The sequence below is a fragment of the Bos grunniens genome, chromosome 18 (genome assembly GCF_055505025.1).
Source record: "Bos grunniens cultivar Pamir isolate PY7600 chromosome 18, Bosgru_T2T1.0, whole genome shotgun sequence".
Taxonomy (NCBI): domain Eukaryota; kingdom Metazoa; phylum Chordata; class Mammalia; order Artiodactyla; family Bovidae; genus Bos; species Bos grunniens.
In genome coordinates, this window is record NC_141182.1 from 65,917,188 (window position 1) to 65,938,456 (window position 21,269).

Below are 21,269 nucleotides of genomic sequence, written 5' to 3' on the forward strand. Positions count from 1 at the left end.
TCCCTGATTAGTGATGTGAAGCATCTTTTCTTGTGCATGTTAACCATATGCATTGCCTTTGGGAAAAAAATGTGTATCCAATTCTCTGCCCATTTTTTATTTGGACTATTCCATTGACATTGAGTTATATGAGCTGTTTATGTTGGCTATTAACCCCTTATTTTGGTGGTTCAGATGATAAAGCTTCTGCTTGCAATGTGGGATACCTGGGTTCGATCCCTGGTTTGGGAAGATCCCCTGGAGAAGGAAATGGCAGCCCACTCCAGTACTCTTGCCTGGAAAATTCCATGGATGGAGGAGCCTGGTAGGCTACAGTCCATGGGATCACAAAGAGTTGGACATGACTGAACGACTACTATATATATAACCCCTTAACAGTCACATCATTTGCATATATTTTTTCCATTCAGTCTTTTTTTTTTTTTCGCTTTCTTTGCTGTGCAGACGTTTTTTAATTAAGTCCGTTTGTTTTTACTTTTATTTCATTTGTTTTAGGGACAGATCCAAAAAATATCACGATGATTTATGTCAAAGAATGTTCTGCCTGTGTGTTCCTCTGGGAGTTTTATGGTTTCTGGTCTTACACTTAGGTCTTTAATGCATTTTGAGTTTATTTTTGTATATGGCCATAGAGAATGTCCTAATTTCATTCTTTTACATGTAGCTGTCCAGTTTTTGCTGCACCATTTATTGAAGAATTTCTCCATTGTATATTCTTGTTTCTTCTGTTGTAGATTAATTAATCATAAGTACATGGATTTATTTCTGGGTTCTCTATTCTGTGTCAAAATCAGGGAGTGTGTAACTTCAGATCTTTTTAGAATAAGGTAAAATTTAAGTCATAAGGAAGCACACTCATGTATTGTTTCCTTTTAAGGTTGATAGACATCATTGTATTTCATCAAAAGCAAGATTTCATCCCATTTTCAGAAGAATCATGATTATATGTACCACTGAAAAAATACACAGCCAACTAAATCATGTTACACATTCAATTAAAAACATGCTGATTTTGGAGATGTGAAAACAAATGTGTGTCTTAAAATTGACGAGATGTGATATATAAAACTGGGTTGGCCAGAATGGTCAGGAGTCAGCACTCAGGCAAGCAGAAGTGTATTCCAACAGGGCTTTCACACCGTGCCTGACACTCGTCACTGACCTGTTTGTTGTCTCTGTGCACCTGTTTTGTAGGCTGACTCCCTCCAAGGTGCTAGTTGGTGCGGTGTTAAGTCCATTTGTCTCAGCCAGAAATCTGAATATCATACGGGTTGCCTTCCCTCCTATAGCTGACTCCTGTTCCTTGATTCTGCCTCTTCAGTTCCTGTAGCTGCCTCTTCCAAATCGCTGAGAGTCACAACAATCCCACTGGAGCAGGCCTCCGCCACCTGTTACAGGCATGTCCCAGGAGTCTCCGGACAGGACTCTGTGTCCAGACTTTATGCTTCCACTTGATTCTCTCCACGACAGCCAGCTGAAACATGTTACTGCCGGGTGGGTGCCCGATTGTGCTCTTCACTGTCTGAGAATGATGGCCAGGCACTGGAGCCAGTTCCCTGAACTTACTTCAATCCAAGGCATGAATGCCACAGGCTCTTTCACACCTGCCAAACATTCTTCCCAGGTGGTGCTAGTGGTAAGGAACCCACCCGCCAACGCGGGAGACTTAAGAGGCGCGGGTTCAATCCCTGGGTCGGGAAGATCCCTGGAGGAGGAAATGGTAACCGACTCTAGTATTCTCGCCTGCAGAATCCCATGGACAGAGGAGCCTGGCAGGCTACAGTCTGTGGGTTCACAAAGAATCCACACAACTGAAGCAACTTAGCAAACAGGCTGAAGGCTTCATCACTACCAACTGCACAGAACACAAAACCCACAGACAAAATCAGGCCCACTCACCCGGCCAGAATCCTGGCTGTAGATCGTTAATCATTTGAGTGTAGCTGTTTGGTTTTTACCTCTTTATCTAATGTGAGTAAAATTTTCTTATCTGGTGTGTGTTTAGCCAATATTTTTTCTTCCCACTTGGTGGCTTAACTTTTGGCCTTCAGAAGGAGGTTTTTCACCCAAGAGGATTTTGACTTTATTTTTTTAAAATAAAGTGCATTTAACTGATTTTTCTTCTCATGTGTGAGGCCTTCTTATAACATGTGTTACAAATCAGAGCTCGTGCTCTATCTGAAAAGACCCATGGCCATGTCACTGTTTCTCTGTGGGATCCTCTCTAATTTTTTATATAGTTGTGCACATTTTAAAGTTGGCTGAGGCCAAGATGGAGTGCCTTTTGGTGTGAGTCCCGAACTGTGTTTAGATTGCTTTTCGGACACGTGTTTGCTCATTGCCCTATATTTATGGTGCCAGTCGTTGTTTAGTCACTAAGCCATGTCCTACTCACTGCGACCCCATGGACTGTAGCCCACCAGGTTCCTTAAGTCCATGGGATTTCCCAGGCAAGAATACTGAAGTGGGTTGCCATTTCCTTCTCGAGGGGATCTTCCTGACTCAGGGATAGAACCTATGTCAGCTGCATTGACAGGTGAATTCTCTACCACTGACCACCAGGGAAGTCCTGGGATATTGGCCTCGACATGTTTGAATTTCCAGAGGCTAGTGTGTTAAGCAGGACTGGCAGGAGAAACCTCAGCCTGCATTGCAGTGGGAGCGGGTGGGCCTGCATTCTCCCAGTTGGCCCGCGGAGGGCTACAACCTGCCTCTCTTCCCAAGGCGAGACCTGTGTCTTAGGCCCACAGGCTTGGTCCAGGGCACAGCTGACAGGCGTTAGGTTTCCTCACGACCAGGCAGTGCTTTGGTTTGGGAAGAATGCAGCCCTCTGTCCACTCAGAATGTAGCTAGGTTTCCTCAGGACCTGCTGGGAGGGGACCCTGTGGGAGAAAAACTGAGGGAAAAGTGGGGGGATGCTGCCTGCTGGGGGCTGTCTGCAGGAGAAAGGGAGGAGGTCTGTCTGAAAGGAGCCAGCAGAGGAAAAGCTGAGCGAGGAAAATGCTGATCGAGTTCGTCTTGTGTGTGGTGTGGAAGGAGCTCCAAGGAGTTGAATTGGTGGGTGGATTTTTTTTACCACTGAGCCACAAAGCCTGGTATTCACTTTGAATGTAGGTGTTTGCTTTATGGTTCTTAGTACAATTTTAGTAAAACTTTCTCATCAGGTGTGTGGTGGGTAACTTTTTTACTTTTTTCCTCCCACTCTGCGGCTTAGCTCTTGGGCTTCAGAAGGTTTCTTACCCTGCAGGATTTGTGTGTGTGTGTTTAATAAATTGTGTTGTTTTGTTTCCCATGTGTGAGGGCTTTTGGTGATGTGTGGTGCCAATCAGAGCTCCTGATCGCCATGATGAGACACATGGCTGTGTCAGTGTTCCTCTGTGGGGTCATGTCTAATTTTTTCTGTAAGGCTGTAGATTTCACAATTGCCTGGGGACAGTCTGGATGCCTTTTGGTATGACCCCTGAAGTGTGTGCCTAGATTGGTTTGGGGGCATGATTTGCTGTACATTTTCAGTCATTGCCCTGTAGTTAGGTTGCAGAAGTCCTGGGATAGTGGTCGAGACTCGTGTATTTCCAGAGTGTTGTGCCTTCAGCAGGATGGGCAGGAGAGACCTCCGCCCGCTCTGCAGTGGGAGCGGGTGCGGCCTGCATTCTCCCAGTTGGCCCGTAGAGGGCGACAAGCTGCTTCTTCCCAGGGCGGGACCTGAGTGTTCAGGCCACAGGCTTGGTCCAGGGCGCAGCTGACAGGCATTCCACTTCAGTCGCTCAGTCGTGTCCGACTCTTTGCGACCCCATGAATCGCAGCACGCCAGGCCTCCCTGTCCATCCCCATCTCCCGGAGTCCACTCAAACTCACGTCCATCGAGTTGGTGATGCCATCCAGCCATCTCATCCTCTGTCGTCCCCTTCTCCTCCTGCCCCCAATCCCTCCCAGCATCAGAGTCTTTTCCAATGAGTCAACTCTTCGTATGACGTGGCCAAAGTACTGGAGTTTCAGCTTTAGCATCATTCCTTCCAAAGAACACCCAGGCTGATCTCCTTTAGAATGGACTGGTTGGATCTCCTTGCAGTCCAAGGGACTCTCAAGAGTCATCTCCAACACCACAATTCAAAAGCATCAATTCTTTGGCGTCCAACTCTCACATCCATACATGACTACTGGAAAAACCATAGCCTTGACTAGACGGACCTTTGTTGACAAAGTAATGTCTCTGCTTTTGAATATGCTATCTAGGTTGGTCATAACTTTTCTTCCAAGGAGTAAGCGTCTTTTAATTTCATGGCTACAGTCACCATCTGCAGTGATTTTGGAGCCCATAAACATAAAGTCAAAGCTAGTGGAGGTGATGGAATTCCAGTTGAGCTATTGCAAATCCTGAAAGATGATGCTGTGAAAGTGCTACATTCAATATGCCAGCAAATTTGGAGAATTCAGCAGTGGCCACAGGACTGGAAAAGGTCAGTTTTCATTCCAATCCCAAATAAAGGCAATGCCAAAGAATGCTCAAACTATCGCACAATTGCACTCATCTCACACGCTAGTAATGCTCAAAATTCTCCAAGCCAGGCTTCAGCAATACGTGAACCATGAACTTCCAGATGTTCAAGCTGGTTTTAGAAAAGGCAGACAAACCAGAGATCAAATTGCCAGCATCCGCTGGATCATGGAAAAAGCGAGAGAGTTCCAGAAAAACATCTATTTCTGCTTTATTGACTATGCCAAAGCCTTTGACTGTGTGGATCACAATAAACTGTGGAAACTTCTGAAAGAGATGGGAATACCAGACCCCCTGACCTGCCTCTTGAGAAATCTGTATGCAGGTCAGGGAGCAACAGTTAGAACTGGACATGGAACAACAGACTGGTTCCAAATAGGACAAGGAGTACGTCAAGGCTGTATATTGTCACCCTGCTTATTTAACTTCTATGTAGAGTACATCATGAGAAACGCTGGACTGGAAGAAACACAAGCTGGAATCAAGATTGCTGGGAGAAATATCAATAACCTCAGATATGCAGATGACACCACCCTTATGGCAGAAAGTGAAGAGGAACTCAAAAGCCTCCTGATGAGAGTGAAAGAGGAGAGTAAAAAGGTTGGCTTAAAGCTCAACATTCAGAAAACGAAGATCATGGCATCTGGTCCCACCACTTTATGGGAAATAGATGGGGAAACAGTGGAAACAGTGACAGGCATTAGGTCTCCTCAGAGCCAATGCTTTGGGGTCGGGAACATGCCAGACACTGTCTTCAGGGAGGGTAGTCATGTTTCCTGAGGACCTGCTGGGAAGGTTCCCCCTGGGAGAAAAAGCTGAGGAAAAAGTGGGGAGATGCTGCCAGCTGGGGGATGCCTGCAGGAGAAGGGAGGTCCGTCTAGGAGGACCCAGCAGAGGAAGAGCTGGGGGAGGAAAATTCTGACTTTGAATTCGTCTTGGGTGCGGTGTGGAAAGTGCCCTGCTTCATTTCGTTTCTTTTTTCAAGGGGGTTTTCTTCCGTTTTCCAGGTTTTTCCCTAGGGTGACGGTCCTCTCACTGCCATAGGTCCATGGAGCTTGGTCAGAAGTAACGTAACCACATATGTCTGTGTCTGTGTTGCTTTCTGGTTTCTCTAAACGTATCCTTTTTTTTTTTTTTCCCCCTCCTCTCATTTCAGCACACGAGTTTAGTTCCTCAAAGGCATGTGGGATCTCCCTGGACCAGAAATTGAACCCATGTCTCCTGTGTTGGCAGGTGGATTCTTTACCGCTGAGCCACCAGGGAAGCCCGGTACCCATTTTGAACGTAGGTTTTACTTTCTGGTTCTCAGTCTAATAGGAATGAAAATTCCTCATCAGGTGTGTGGTGGGGAATACTTTTTCCTCTCACTTCTGGATTAGCTCCTGAGATTTAAAAAGAGCTTTCTTGCCCCCGTGACCTAGGTCCTGTGGACGCACGCGGCGCCCCGCCCCCCGCACGGCCGGAGCAGCTGGGAGGGTCTCCGCCCCGGTCCGCGCCATCCAGCCCGGGCGGCGGCGAGGCCTTCGGTGGATGGTTCTCCTCGGCCGGCGACTCTGCGTGCTGCCGCGGTGGAGGGCCTGCGCTGGGCCTTCCCCTGCGGCACGTGGCTGCCCAGCCGCGCCGAATGGCTGCTAGCGGTGCGATCGATCCAGCCGGAGAAGGAACGCATCAGCCAGTTCGTCTTCGCCCGGGACCTAAGGCCGCCCTGGCTGGTCGTTTGATGATAAGGAAATTAGTTGCAGAGAAATTGAATATACCTTGGGGTAATATTCGTTTGCAAAGAACTGCAAAAGGAAAACCAGTTCTTGCAAAAGACTCATTGAATCCTTACCCCAATTTCAACTTTAACATCTCTCATCAAGGAGACTATGCTGTACTTGCTGCAGAATCTGAGCTACAAGTTGGAATTGATATAATGAAGACTAGTTTTCCAGGTCGTGGTTCAATTCCAGAATTTTTTCATATTATGAAAAGAAAGTTTACCAACGAAGAATGGGAAACAATCAGAAGCTTTAAGGATGAATGGACTCAGCTGGATACGTTTTATAGGAATTGGGCACTGAAAGAAAGCTTCATAAAAGCAATAGGTGTTGGATTAGGATTTGAATTGCAATGGCTTGAATTCGATATATCCCCGTTAAACCTGGGTATAGGCCAAGTTTATAAAGAAACACTTTTATTTTTGGATGGAGAAGAAGAAAAAGAATGGGCATTTGAGGAAAGCAAAAGAAATGAGCACCATTTTGTTGCAGTAGCTCTTAGGAAGGAGAAGGCAATGGCAACCCACTCCAGTACTCTTGCCTGGAAAATCCCAAGGGCAGAGGAGCCTGGTAGGCTGCAGTTCATGGGGTCGCGAAGAGTTGGACACGACTGAGCAACTTCCCTTTCACTTTTCACTTTCATGCACTGGAGAAGGAAATGGCAACCCACTCCAGTGTTCTTGCCTGGAGAATCCCAGGGACGGGGGAGCCTAGTGGGCTGCCGTCTATGGGGTCGCACAGAGTCGGACACGACTGAAGCGACTTAGCAGCAGCAGCAGCAGCTCTTAGTGAAAGGTTGTTGTTGAATCACGCGAAGACACTGGGGTTCTTGGCCCCCAGAGGAGAAGAATTCAATCCGGGGCCAGAGACGAGGCTTGATCGCTCAGAGCTTTTGTGTAATAAAGATTTATTAAAGTATAAAGGAGATAGAGAAAGCTTCTGACATAGGCATCAGAAGGGGGCAGAAAAAGTACCCACTTGCTAGTGTTAGCAATGAAATTATATACTCTCCAATGAATCCAAAGAATGTCAAGGTTGAAAAGACCTCACTAGACCTACTCCATAATTTACATTTTAAGATAGCAGAATTAGCCAGAAGGTTTAATCCAGAGACTGTCCTCAGGCAGGATACATTATTGTTATATAATCCTAAGGAATGTAGAGAAGGAAGAAAGTTTGTCCTTCCTTCCTCCTTGAGAATTCCAGGCCCGTCCCTTCTTTGGGTCCCCTAGACTCCTTATCAACCTGCCTAGGAAATGACTCTGTCATTAGGAAACCCAGTGGATCTAGACATCAGAATGTTACATCTCAAGATGGTTCTAAAGCAACCCAGAGGCAGTTTACTATTCTCACCTTTAATGATGTAATATCATCTGCAGTTCCTGTGACCCCCGAAGAGCCTTCATTTTGGGACTGTTTTTGCTTTACAGAAGAGATTTCAATAAGAAATGGTACTAACTCATGAAATGATTTTCTGAGTAACAAAGGGAAGTGAAAACTGTAGTCTTCTGTATTCACTAAAAAATAAATGCCTGAGAGTATCAAATTTTATGTCACAAAACATTTTTAAAAAGAAGAAACAACTTTTCCTATTAAAAGGCAGACTCCCAGATCAAGATAGGTGCTTAGAATACATGTTTGCCTCTTTTTCCTCCCCAAAATCACATTGGATTTGATTTTTAAAAAAATATAGAAATCGATGGTAGAGTCTTAAAGTGATAAAACGGAATACACAAAATAGAGAATGTTCAAATTCCTATTTTTCAGAGATCACTATTTTAGAGGTACCTATCCTTAAAACATGGAGTATCTTCCCAGATCTTTTTCTTGGCGAATGATTCCCTATTAATATACTTACTCTTTTTTTTTAATAGAACATACTATATTTAATTTTTCTCTGCAGCCATGAAATTAAAAGACGCTTACTCCTTGGAAGGAAAGTTATGACCAACCTAGATAGCATATTCAAAAGCAGAGACATTACTTTGCCAATAAAGGTTCGTCTAGTCAAGGCTATGGTTTTTCCTGTGGTCATGTATGGATGTGAGAGTTGGACTGTGAAGAAGGCTGAGCACCAAAGAATTGATGCTTTTGAACTGTGGTGTTGGAGAAGACTTCTGAGAGTCCCTTGGACTGCAAGGAGATCCAACCAGTCCATTCTGAAGGAGGTCAGCCCTGGGATTTCTTTGGAGGGAATGATGCTAAAGCTGAAACTCCAGTACTTTGGCCACCTCATGCGAAGAGTTGACTCATTGGAAAAGACTCTGATGCTGGGAGGGATTGGGGGCAGGAGGAGAAGGGGACGACAGAGGATGAGATGGCTGGATGGCATCACTGACTCGATGGACGTGAGTCTGAGTGAACTCCTGGAGTTGGTGATGGACAGGGAGGCCTGGTGTGCTGCGATTCATGGGGTGGCAAAGAGTCGGACATGACTGAGTGACTGAACTGAACTGAACTATATTTAATTTTTCTTTTGACTCTACATCTGAGGCCCATAACTATGCTGGTGTAGCATAACTTTTAGTGCTGCTTAAGTATTCTCTTTTCCAGCTACTATCAAGATGCAATTGACCAGAGGTAATACAGTTCAACTCTAATTGACTTAGTAACCAAGGACATTTATTGTGTCACATAACAAACAATTTAAAGTTGTCATTAGGGCCTTTTTTTTTTTTTGCCTCCTTCTTAGCTTATTTGTTTTTCTCTAGGCTGGTCTCCCTCATGCATCTGAAAGAAAAGGCTGTTTTGCTTCTCACATCTCAGTTTTGTTAGTGAGGAAGGTTTTTTCTTCTTAAGAGCCCCCAGAAAATTTCCGCAAAGTTTCTGGTGACCCCGGTCAGGTCACTGAGAAAGCTGAACTTGACACTCTTGGCTTCTGTGGAAAGGGAACTACTCTTGGTAAGGAAGAAGCCTAAGGCAGAGTCTGGGGGAGTGATACCTAGGGGAGGCCCACTGCCTGCCGTGAGGAAGGTGTGCCACAGCTAACTCATTCTGTCCTGTCTGCTAGGCATTTTGAATGTCTGCAGTTTTTACTGTAAGCAGTGGTTTATTGAATATCCTTGTAGCCACATTTTGAACTACATGTTTAATGATGTCCAAAGGAATTAAATATATTTAGAGCCTCAATAAGTATTGCCAAATTTTTCTCCAAAAAGGCTGCATAATTTATATTTCCAGTTAGTGTTATATGTTTGATCATTCTCTCACCACTCCCACCCCCTATCAACCTACAGATTTGTCATCTGTAGATAGGATCTTTTAAAAAAAATTTAATCTTTGCCAATATAGATTAAAAATGGTACCTTATATTTTAAAAGTGTGTTTCTTTCATTACAAACGAGGCTGCTATGGCAGTGTTATTGGCTGTTTGTATTCTTTTGGTATGAACTGCCTGTTCATTGTCTTAACCTGTTTTTATTCTGGTAAATAAGACTCAAAGTGCAAACATACGTAAGATGCAAGACCATCATTTTGATGACAGAATCTATTCTATGGCTGTAGTGCATGTCTTGGGGAGTTTGAAGTCTTATATTAATAATTGTTAAATGTCAGAAGTGAAATAGTTCCATTGTTTCTATTACTAAAGTGAAAAGTTGTGTTTAAATTATATAAAATTAGGTATTTTGCTTAAGTACAAGAAAAATTTTGAACATTTTACTTTTTACTTCATTAAGCCTGCACAGATATTCCAAGCATTAAGTAAATAACTTGTTATAAAAGGATCAAGTAGCATTTGTAGCAGAGGAAGCATTGTTATCTGTAGCATGAGTGTAATGGTGATATGAAAATGCCACCGTCTGTCTTGTTATAACATTTCTGAACTTTTATGGATCAGGCACCATGCTGCGTTTCCAGGGGTGGGGCGGGGGCGGGCAGTGGGTGGAGATCTGTTGTCTTAAGGTTTCACATCAGATGAGATCAGATCAGATCAGCCGCTCAGTCGTGTCCGACTCTTTGCGACCCCATGAATCGCAGCACGCCAGGCCTCCCTGTCCATCACCAACTCCCGGAGTTCACTCAGACTCACGTCCATCGAGTCGGTGATGCCATCCAGCCATCTCATCCTCTGTCGTCCCCTTCTCCTCCTGCCCCGAACCCCTCCCAGCATCAGAGTCTTTTCCAATGAGTCAGCTCTTGACATGAGGTGGCCAAAGTACTGGAGTTTCAGCTTTAGCATCATTCCTTCCAAAGAAATCCCAGGGCTGATCCCTTTCAGAATGGACTGGTTGGATCTCCTTGCAGTCCAAGGGACTCTCAAGAGTCTTCTCCAACACCACAGTTTAAAAGCATCAATTCTTCGGCGCTCAGCCTTCTTCACAGTCCAACTCTCACATCCCTACAGGACCACAGGAAAAACCATAGCCTTGTACTAGACGGACCTTTGTTGGTAAAGTAATGTCTTTGCTTTTGAATATGCTATCTAGGTTGGTCATAACTTTCCTTCCAAGGAGAAAGCGTCTTTTAATTTCATGGCTGCAGTCACCATCTGTAGTGATTCATATAGTCAGAATCAAATAAATACACATAGTTTAGACTCAAGTAGGTCTATAAAAATTTTTTTTTTCTAATAAAAATTACCATTCCCTTGACCACCTCCTATTTCCTGTCCCCAGAGTGAGCTGTTTCACTGATTTTTTTTGTTGTTGTTATTTATTACTGTATCTCTAAAGAGCATGCTTATATTGCTTTACCTGTTTCTAGTTTGAGGCATTTCTTTAATTTCTAATATAAAACTTTGTTCTGCTGCTTCCCAGCCATTACACTTTCTCTTCCTGCTCCCCTTTCCCGGTGTATGTAATTCAGCGTCTTCATTACTGACTGTGATTAAGGATGTATGCACGACTGAGCTTACGTAACACTGTACCGCTAAGTGATGTGTTGCTCTTACCCTGTTCTGCCTTTTTAGTTCCTTGACTTAATAATTAATTTTGTTTGCGTAGGTTTCTGTGTACTTATTGCTAATTAAACCCAAAACTCTACGTTCAGACATAAAAAAATTAAAAATATATATATAATAAAAAGAGGTTTCTTAACCTACAGGAATCTTTTTTTCCTGTTTAAAAAATTGTGTGTAATTTTGTTTTATTTTCCCTCTGGGAAGGCTTTTGGTGATGTGTGTTTCCAATCAGAGCTCGTAATGTCCCTGACCAGACCCATGGCTGCATGGATGTTCCTTTGAGTGACCTAATTTATTATATACTGCTGTGGTTTGGAAAATTGCTTGGAGATAACTAGGAGTGCCTTTGGGTATGAGCCCTGAAGTAAGCACCTACATTGGTTTGGAGGCATGTTTTCAATCATTGCCCTATAGTTAGGACTATAGAAGTCCCGGGATAGTGACCTCGACCTGTTTGAATTTCCAGAGTGTAGTGCCTTGAGCCAGACTAGCAGGAGCGACTTCGGCCTGCCCTGCGGTGGGAGTGTGTGCGGCCTGCATTCTCTCAGTTGGCCTGCAGTTCAGTTCCGTTGCTCAGTCGTGTCTGACTCTTGGTGACCCCATGGACTGTAGCACACCAGGCTTCCCTGTCCATCATGAACTCCTGAAGCTTACGCAAACTCATATTCAACAAGTCGGTGATGCCATCCAACCATTTCATTCTCTGTTGTCCCCTTTTCTTCCTGCCTTTAATCTTTCCCAGCATCAGGGTCTTTTCAAATGAGTCAGTTCTTTGCATCAGGTGGCTAAAGTATTGGAGTTTCAGCTTCAACATCAGTCCTTGCGATGAATATTCAGGACTGATCTCCTTTAGGATGGACTGGTTGGATCTCCTTGCAGTCCAAGGGACTCTCAAAGTCTGTTACTGTTTCCCTATCTACTTGCCATGAAGTGATGGGACCAGATACTATGATCTTAGTTTTCTGAATGTTGAATTTTAATCTGACTTTTTCACTCTCCTCTTTCACTTTTATCAAGAGACTCTTTAGTTCTTCTTCACTTTCTGCCATGAGGGTGGTGTCATCTGCATATCTGAGGTTATTGATATTTCTCCCAGCAATCTTGATTCCAGCTTGTGCTTCATCCAGTCCAGCATTTCGCATGATACACTCTGCATGTAAGTTAAATAAGCAGGGTTACAATATACAACCTTGATGTACTCCTTTGCCTATTTGGAACAAATCTGTTGTTCCATGTCCAGTTCTAACTGTTGCTTCTTGACCTGCAAACACATTTCTCAGGAAGCAGGTAAGGTGATCTGGTATTCCCATCTCTTGAAGAATTTTTCACAGTTTGTTGTGATCTACACAGTCAAAGGCTTTGGCATAGTCAATAAAGCAGAATTAGATGTTTTTATGGAACTCTCTTGCTTTTTCTATGATCCAGCAGATGTTGGCAATTTGATCTCTGGTTCCTCTACCTTTTCTAAAACCAGCTTGAACATCTGGAAGTTATTGGTTCACGTACTGTTGAAGCCTGGCTTGGAGAATTTTGAGCATTACTTTGCTAGTATGTGAGATGAGTGCAATTGTGCAGTAGTTTGAGCATTCTTTGGCATTGCCTTTCTTTGGGATGGGAATGAAAACTGACCTTTTCCAGTCCTGTGGCCATTGCTGACTTTTCCAAATGTGCTGGCATATTGAGTGCAGCACTTTACAGCATCATCTTTTAGGATTTGAAATAGCTTACCTGGAATTCTATCACCTCCACTAGCTTTGTTCATAATGATACTTCCTAAGGCCCACTTGACTTCACACACCATCGTGATTATCTGGGTCATCAAGATCTTTTTTGTACAGTTCTGTGTATTCTTGCCACCTCTTCTTATTATCTTCTGCCTCTGTTAGGTCCATACCATTCTGTCCTTTATTTTGCCCATCTTTGCATGAAAAGTTCCCTTGGGATCTCTGATTTTCTTGAAGAGATCTCTAGTCTTTCCCATTCTGTTGTTTTCCTCTATTTCTTTGCATTGATCGCTGAGGAAGGCTTTCTTATCTCTCCTTGCTATTCTTTGGAACTCTGCATTCAAAACTTGTATATTTCCTTTTTTCCTTTGCCTTTCACTTCTCTTCTTTTCACAGCTATTTGTAAGGTCTCCTCAGACAGCCATTTTGCCTTTTTGCATTTCTTTTTCTTGGGGATGGTCTTGATCACAGCCTCCTATACAATGTCATAAACCTCTGTCCATAGTTCTTCAAGCACTCCATCTATCAGATCTAATCTCTTGAATTTATTTGTCACTTCCACTGTATAATCATAAGGAATTTGATTTAGGTCACACCTGAATGGTCTAGTGGTTTTCCCTACTTTTTTTAAGTCTGAATTTGGCAATAAGGAGTTCGTGAGTCAGCCCGCAGAGGGCGACAACCCTCCTCTCTTCCCAGGCTGGGACCTGTGTCTTCTGGTCTTAGGTTTGGCCCAGGGCACAGGCGACAGGCCTTAGGTCTCCTCAGCACAGGCCAGTGCTTTGGCGCAGGGGCCACCCTGCGAGGAAACTTGAGGAAACTGCGGAGTAGGGGGAGGAAATGCTGCCTGCTGGGGGCTGCCGGCAGGAGAAAGGGAGGAGGTTTGAATGCCCATCCCCAGCACAGGAAAGCTGGGGGAGAAAATTCTGACTTTGAGTTAGTCTTGTGTGGAAGGAGCCTGTTTTTTTTTGGGGGGGGGGTTGTGATGTTCAGCTTTTGGGGTTTTATCTTAGGGTGATGGGGTTTTATCTAAGCAGGTCCCTGGCAGCTTGGTATTAAAGGAATAGACCACATATGTGTCTGATGCTTCCTGGGCTGTCTCCACACCTGTTTTTTAACCCATGGGCATAATTCTGGGATGCCCTTTATATTCCAGTTATCTCCAGAGAGGTACATCCTCATGCCAGTATCACAGTGTTTTATTTACTGTGAATGTGGGATGCACACTTGAAATTGCAAGAGCCTTCAAATGTGACTATTTTACAATTGCTTTAGAGAGGTGGGTGTGTTGGAGTTACATATTGTGGGGTGTCATCATCTGATCCTATTCATTGGGATATACCATTCGCTGCTCCCCTCGTCTGATGCACGCAAGCACTGAAGACCTCCTGAACTTTTTAAGGTTCAGAAAGTACAGAAAGTATGGGTAGAGCCTTCGTGCAAAAGAGTGCCCTTGTTTCTCTTAGGATACAGTTTGGGAAAGCAATGGTGTGAATGCCTGGTGGCCTGATGGCTGGTCTGCAGGGTTTGGTTGGTTTGGTTTTGGAAAATGCTGCTAAAAGGTATCTCGAGGGGCTGTTAGGGGTGTCCCAGCAGCAAGAAAGGAGAGGTGCTTGCCGTTGCCCTGTAATCGGAACCACCCTTTCTGGAGGAGGGAGGCAGTTGAAAGAGGTGTGTGATGCTGTTCATTTCCCTTTCCCTCGGGTGATACCATGTGGATCATTTTTCTGTCCACTTACTAGTTACCTGTTTATCTTTGGAGGCCAGAGGCCTCTTCAGATTAGTACTCATTTTGAATGTAACTCTTTCCTTCATGGTTCTTAGTCTAATGTGAATAAAAATTCCTCATTTTTTAAACAAAAAAGGAGCTTTATTTTTATGACTAGTTTTTTTATTTTTGGCTGTGTTGGGTCTTCATTGCCAGGTGGCTTCTGATCATTGCATCAAATGGGGGCCACACTCTGGTTGCCCTGCACAGCTCTCAGTGCAGTGACTTTTGTTGTCACGGGACTGGGCTCTAGGGCAAGTGGGCTTAAGTCGTTTCAGCACATGGGTTCAGTGTTTGCAGCTCCCAAGCTCTAGAGCACAGGTTCAATAGTGCGGCGCTCGGGCTTGGTCGTTCCTTGGCATGTGGGATCTCCCTGGACTGGGGATCAATCCCCTGTCTCCTGCATTGGCAGGCCTATTCTTTACAACTGAACCACAGCGGAAGCCCTGCACTCATTTCGAATGTAGATTTGCCTGTGGTTCTTAGTATAATGTCAATAAAAATTCCTCATGTAGTGTGTTGGGGAGTACTTTTTCCTCCCACTTTGTGGCTTTTCTGCTCAGTTGCTCAGTTGTGTCAGACTCTGCAGCCCCATCAACTGTAGCCCCCCAGGCCCCTCTGTCCAGCTTAGCACCTAGGATTGGAAAATAGGTTTTTTTGACCTGCAGGATTTGTGTATGTGCGTTTAATAAAGTGTGTGCCATTAAGTTTTGTTTCCCGCGTGTGAAAGGACTTGGTGATGTGTGTTGCCAGTCAGAGCTCATGATCTGCCTGACCAGGCCCGTGGCCTTGTGGATGTTCCTCTAGGTGATCATGTCTGATTTTTTTTTCCATACTGCTGTAGATTTCAAAGTTGCCTTGGGGAAATCTGGAATGCCTTTTGGTGTGGGCCTTGAAGCGTGCGCCTAGGTTGCTTTGGGGGGACATGTTTGCTCATTGCCCTGTAGTTAGGGTTACCAAAGTCCTGGGATAGTGGCCTCGACCGGTTTGAATTTCCAGATGTAGCACCCAGCAGGACTGACGGAGAGATGTCTGCCTGCACGGCTGACATGTGGCCGCAGCCTGCATTCTCCCAGTTGGCCCGCAGAGGGCGAAAACCCCGCCTCCCCGTCCCACCCAACCCTACCCGACCCCACCCACCCAAGGGCGCTGGACCTGAGTTCTGGCCTCAGCCTTTGCCCGGGGCCCAGCTGTCAGACATTAGTTCTCCTCCGGACCGGCCAGTGCTTTGGCTCCGGGAAAATGCAGGGCTCTGTCCACTCGCAGGGTGGCTGGGTTTCCTCAGGTCCTGCTGGGAGGGGCCCCCAGGGGGAAAAGCGATGAGGAAACGGTGCGGGGATGCTGCCTGCTGGGGGCTGCCTGCAGGATAAGGGAGGTCCGTCCTGGAGGGCCCAGCAGAGGAAGAGCTGGGGGAGGAAAATTCTGACTTGGAGTTAGTCCTGTGCATGGCGTGGAAGGAGCCCTGTTCTGGTTTTGGTTTTCACAGTTGTGATATTCCGTTTCCCAGGTTTTTTCTTACGGTGACGGTCCTTTCACTGCCGTAGATCCATCATCGGCCTGCTCTGCGTGGGAGCGGGTGCGGCCTGCATTCTCCCAGTTGGCCGGCAGAGGGCGACAAGCCGCCTCTTCCCAGGGCGGGACCCGCGTGTTTGGGCCGCAGGCTTGGTCCAGGGCACAGCTGACAGGCATTAGGTCTCCTCGGGGCAGGCCAGTGCTTTGGCTTTGGGAAAATGCAGGAGTCTGTCCTTTGGGAAGGCAGCTAAGCTTCCTCAGGACCTGCTGGGAGGCGCCTCCCTGGGAGGAAAACTTGAGGAAACTGTGGGGAGATGCTGCTGGCTGGGGGCTGCCGGCAGGAGAAGGGAGGAGGTCCAAATGCCCACAACCAGCACAAGAACGCTAGGGGAGAAAATTCTGACTTTGAGTTAGCTTTGTGTGTGGTGCGGAAGGAGGTGTGTTTTGGGTTTGTTTTGTTTTTTTTTTTTTGGCGGGGGGTGGGTTGTGGTGTTTCGCTTTCTGGGTTTCATCTTAGACTGATGGTGCTTTAATGGAGCAGGTCTCTCCAGTTTGCTGTTAAAAGAATGGACCACATGTCTGTCGCTTCCTCGAGTGTCTTGATGCCTCTTTTTCGACCCATGAGTATATTCCTGGAATATCCTTTCAATTCCAATCATCTTCAAAAGGTACATTTCATGCCAATATCATGGTGTTTTATTCTTGTGGGTGTGGGATGCATATTTGAAATTTTAAGATGTCAGCCTTCAAATGTGACTTTTTTTTCCAGTTGCTTTAGAGGAGTGGACTGTGTTGTAGTTTCATATTGTGGGGTGTGATTTTCTGCTTTCCTTCAGTGCATGTACTCTCATCCCATGCCCCTGACTGATGCATATGCACTGAGGACCTCCTCAATTTTTTTAAGGTTTAGAGGAGGAGTAGAGCCTCCAGGCCGGAGAAGGCAACGGCACCCCACTCCAGTACTCTTGCCTGGAAAATCCCATGGACGGAGGAGCCTGGTAGGCTGCAGTCCATGGGGTCACTAGGAGTCAGACACGACTGAGCGACTTCCCTTTCACTTTTCATTTTCATGCATTGGAGAAGGAAACGGCAGCCCACTCCAGTGTTCTTGCCTGGAGAATCCCAGGGACGGCGGAGCCTGGTGGGCTGCCGTCTATGGGGTCGCACAGAGTCGGACACAACTGAAGCGACTTAGCAGCAGCAGCAGCAGAGCCTCCACGCAAAAGAGCTCTCTTGTTTTTCTTTGAACACCGATTGGGAATACAGTTGTGTGAATGCTTGTTGGCCTAATGGCTGGTCTGCAGGGGTGAGACTTGTTTGGCTTTGAAAAGGCTGCCTGTGGAGGACTGGAGGACCCTTTACAGGTGTCCCAGACTCGAGAAAGTAGAGTTCCTGCTCCCTCTCGTGCTCCAGTAATCCGAATTGACCTTCCTGAGGAGGTGGCACTTGTAAGTGCTGTGTAACGCTGTCTTCTTTTGTAATTTGCCATTCCCTTGGCTAATGCCATGTGGATCATATTCCTGTCCACTTTCTTGTTACCTTTTTATCTTTTGAGGAGAGGGCTCTCTTCAGATCAGTACTCATTTTGAATATAGTTGTTTCTTTCTGGTTCTTAGCCTAATGTGAGTGAAAATTCATCTGGTGTGATGGGGAATACATTTTTTCCCCACTTTGTGGCTTAGCTCTTAGTCTTTGGAAGGAGGTTTTTCACCATGCAGGACTTTCTGTGTGTGTAATAAATTACGTGTGTGTTCCCAACCAGAACTCATGATCTACCTGACCTATGGCTCTATCAATCTTCCTCCGGGGCATCCTGTCCAAATTTTTCTTTAGTGATGTAGATTTTAAAATCGCCTGGGAACAACCTGGATGCCTTTTGGTGTGAGCCCTGAAGTGTGTTCCTAGATAGGTTTTGGGCCACGTGTTTGCTCATTGTCCTGAAGTTGGGGTTGTAGAAGTGCTGGGATCCTGGCTTCGACGCATTTGAATTTCCATAGTGTAGTGCTTTGAGCAGGACTGGCAGGAGAGACCTCGGCCTGCTCTGCAGTGGGAGTGGGTGCGGCCTGCATTCTCCCAGTTGGCCCGCAGAGGGCGACAAGCCCCTTCCTTTCCCAGGGCGGGACCTGTGTGTTCAGGCCACAGGCTTGGCCCTGAGCGCTGCAGACAGGCATTAGGTCTCCACAGGGCAGGCCAGTTTTTAGCTTTGGGAAAATGCGGGACTGTATACGTGTGGAGGATAACTAGTAACTAGATTTCCTCAGGACCTGCTGGGAGGGGCCCTTGGGAGAAAAACCGGAGGCTCCGTCCTCAGTGAGACTCGGCTCTGCTCCTCACAGAGCCCGGCTCGCTTCTCACTGAAGTTCCCTTCTCATCCCTGAGGCTTGACTTTACTATTCTGAGTCCCAGCTCCGGTCTGCACAGAGGCCCAGCCCCAGAGCTCACTGAGGCGCGGGTCTGCTTCACACTAAGACGTGGCTCTGCTCCCCACTAGGGCCTAACTCCAGTCTTCAGTGGGGCCCCGCACTGAGGCCTGGTTCCATGCCACACGGGGGTCCAGATCTGGTGATCAGTGAGGTCCAGCTCACTTCTCACTGACGCTCCATTCTCCACCTCTCTGAGGCCTGACTTTGCTACTCTGAGTCCCGGTTCCGGTACTCATACGTCCCGGCTCTGGTCCACACAGAGGCCTGGCTCCGGACCTCAACGCTGAGAGCTGGCTCTGCTCCTCACTGAAGTCCAGCTGCACCCCTGCCTGAGTCTCGGCTCAGCTCAGCACTCCAGGTCCTCTCCGCACTGAGACCCGGCAAGGCTCTGCCCCTCACTGGGCCTGGCTGTGGTCCTCGGTGAGGCCTGGCCCCACTGCGCAATCAGGTATGCCTCCCTTGCTCCCTGAGGTCCGGCTCCCTCCTCGGTGAGGACAGCTCTGCTCCACACGGGCCTGGTTACGGTCCCCACAGAGGCCAGGCTGTCTTCTCACTGCAGTTCAGCTCTGCTCCTCCTTGAGGCATGACTTTGCTCCTCTGAGGCCTGGCTCTGCTCTCCACTGAGAACCAGCTCCGGTCCACAATGAGGACCGGCTCTGGTCTCCACTGAGGCCTGTCTCCCGTCCTCACTGAGGTTCCACTCCGGTCCTGTGATGTGCTCTGGGGCCCAGGTAGGGTCCGCACTGAGGCCAGGCTCCGCTCCTCCGTGAGGCTCGGCTCTAGTCCCCAGTGAGACCCAGCTCCTCCTGCACTGAGGCCTGGCTCCGCTCAGCACTGCCGCACAGCTCCGCCCTGCAATGGGCCTGGTTGTGGTTCTCGGTGAGGCCACGGTATCGTCCTCAGTGAAGCACAGCTCCAGTCCACGCTCAGGTCCTTAGTGAGCCCCGGCTCTGGTCCTCACAGAGATTTGGCTTGCTTCTAACTGAGGTTTGGTTCACCTCCGTGAGGCCTGACTGCTACTCTGAGGCCAGGCTCCCCTCCTCACTTGGGGCCAGCGCCACTCCTCAGGAAGGCCTGGCTCTGCTCCGCACAGGGGCCTGGCTCCAGTCCTGAGTCCCTGCTCTGCACCTCACTGAGATTCAGCTCCAGCACTGAGTCCTGCTCTGGGCCTCACTGTGGTTCAGCTACCCTCCTCACTGAAGCCCAACGTTCCTTCACTTAGAGTGAAGGTTCACCTCCACTCTTCACTCAGGCCCAGCTCTGGTCCTCCTTGAGGACGGAATTTGGTTCTCTGAGGCAAGACTCCATTCTACACTGAGGCCCAGCTACACTCCACATAGAGACTGGACTCGGGTCCTCTCTGAGGTCTGGCTCTGTTCCTCAGTGAGACCCAGCTTCTCTCTGACTGAGGACTGGCTCCACCCACACTGGGGTCTGGCTAGGGTTCTCACTGAGCCCAGCTTGCTTCTCACTGAGGTTCTCTTCTCCCTCTTCCTGAGGATTGACTTAACTGCTCTGAGTCCCGGCTCTGGACCTCACTGAGGCCAGGCTCCACTCCACACCGGGGCATGGCTACAACCTCAGTGAGTTCTGGCTCGCTTCTCACTGAGGTTCCATTGTCTTCCTGAGGCCTGACTTTGCTACTCTGAGTCCTGGCTGTAAGGCGAGCATGGAGAAAAAGAGAGTGAGCCGGACAGTCAGGCAGAGAAATATTTATTATAGGAAGAAAGAAAGTGGTTTTAGAGAGAAACCAGTGCTCTCTTGTTACAGCCAACCCTTCTTATACCGTATCGATGGGAAATTGTGCCCCAGAGGGGTTTATCCTTAGCCCACAGCTGGAGTCCTGTGGTCACATAGTCAAAGGGGTCTCATGGTCGGGTGGTCATGTAGTCTTGAGAAACTGGCACCAGCAGGGAAAAACAGGGTATCGCCTTAAGGAAAAAACAGGAAGCCGTCAGGGCAATGTGGCCACTGCGATTTCACCCCTTGTGTCAGGTCACCACCATGGGCCATATTTTAACTACAGCTATGAGCCCCTTGAGAGCCCTAACACTGGCTCTGGTCCTCAACAAGGCCCAGCTCCTCTCCTCACTGAGGCCTGGCTCACTTCTCACCACGGTTCACCTCTGATCCTCCCCGAGACCTGACTTTGCTTCTCTGAGGCCCAGCTCTGGTCCTCCTCGATGCCAGACTTTGCGTCTCTGAGGCAAGGCTCCATTCTGCACTGAGGCCTGCTCCACTCCACACAGAGGATGGCTCCAGTGCTCAGTGAGACCGGCTCCTCTCTGCCCTTCACTGGGGCCCGGCTATGGTCCTCAGCGAAGCCCGGCTCCACTCCTCACTGAGGGTCGGCTCTTGTCCCCAGGGAGGCCAGGCTTCAGTCCACACAGAACCTGGCTCACTTCTCACTGAGGTTCTGTTCTCCTCCTCCCTGAGGCCTGAATTTACTTCCCTGAGGCCTGGCTCCTCTAGGGACTGAGAACCGGCTCCGCTCTCCACCGAGGCTCCTATCTGCTCCTCACTGGGACCCACCTCCCTCAGAACTGAAGCCCAGGCCTCACAGAGGCCAGGCTCGCTTCTCACTACCTTCCAACTGCTTCTCCCTGAGGCCTGACTGCTTCACCGAGTCCCGTCTCCGCTACTCAGGAAGGTTTGGCTCTGGTCCTCCCTGAGGCCTGACTTCGCCT

At 47.4% G+C, this 21,269-nt stretch overlaps 1 protein-coding gene across 11 annotated transcripts; it reads left to right on the forward strand.

Annotated features, from left to right (window-relative positions):
• Positions 1–1,319: 1,319 nt before the first annotated feature.
• Positions 1,320–19,030, forward strand: LOC147354861 (uncharacterized). 11 transcript variants are annotated; one of them, XM_086355109.1, is made up of 3 exons: positions 1,320–1,494; positions 5,652–5,779; positions 5,917–7,816. In XM_086355109.1, the coding sequence occupies exons 1-3, from the start codon at positions 1,482–1,484 to the stop codon at positions 6,214–6,216; spliced, it is 441 nt and encodes a 146-aa protein (XP_086211235.1). In that variant the 5' UTR covers positions 1,320–1,481; the 3' UTR covers positions 6,217–7,816. The 11 variants fall into 11 exon arrangements, 1 of the variants encoding a protein (XP_086211235.1); XR_015146653.1 differs by lacking the exons at positions 1,320–1,494; positions 5,917–7,816 and adding exons at positions 2,923–3,057; positions 18,779–18,903; XR_015146647.1 differs by lacking the exons at positions 1,320–1,494; positions 5,652–5,779; positions 5,917–7,816 and adding exons at positions 15,885–16,022; positions 16,701–16,827; positions 18,779–19,030.
• The last annotated feature ends 2,239 nt before the right edge of the window (positions 19,031–21,269 follow it).

Excerpts from the sequence above, each read along its gene's own strand:
- LOC147354861 (XM_086355109.1), top strand. Across the intron at positions 5,780-5,916 it reads GCCCGGTACCCATTTTGAAC|GTCCTGTGGACGCACGCGGC; the intron begins GTAGGTTTTACT and ends CCCGTGACCTAG.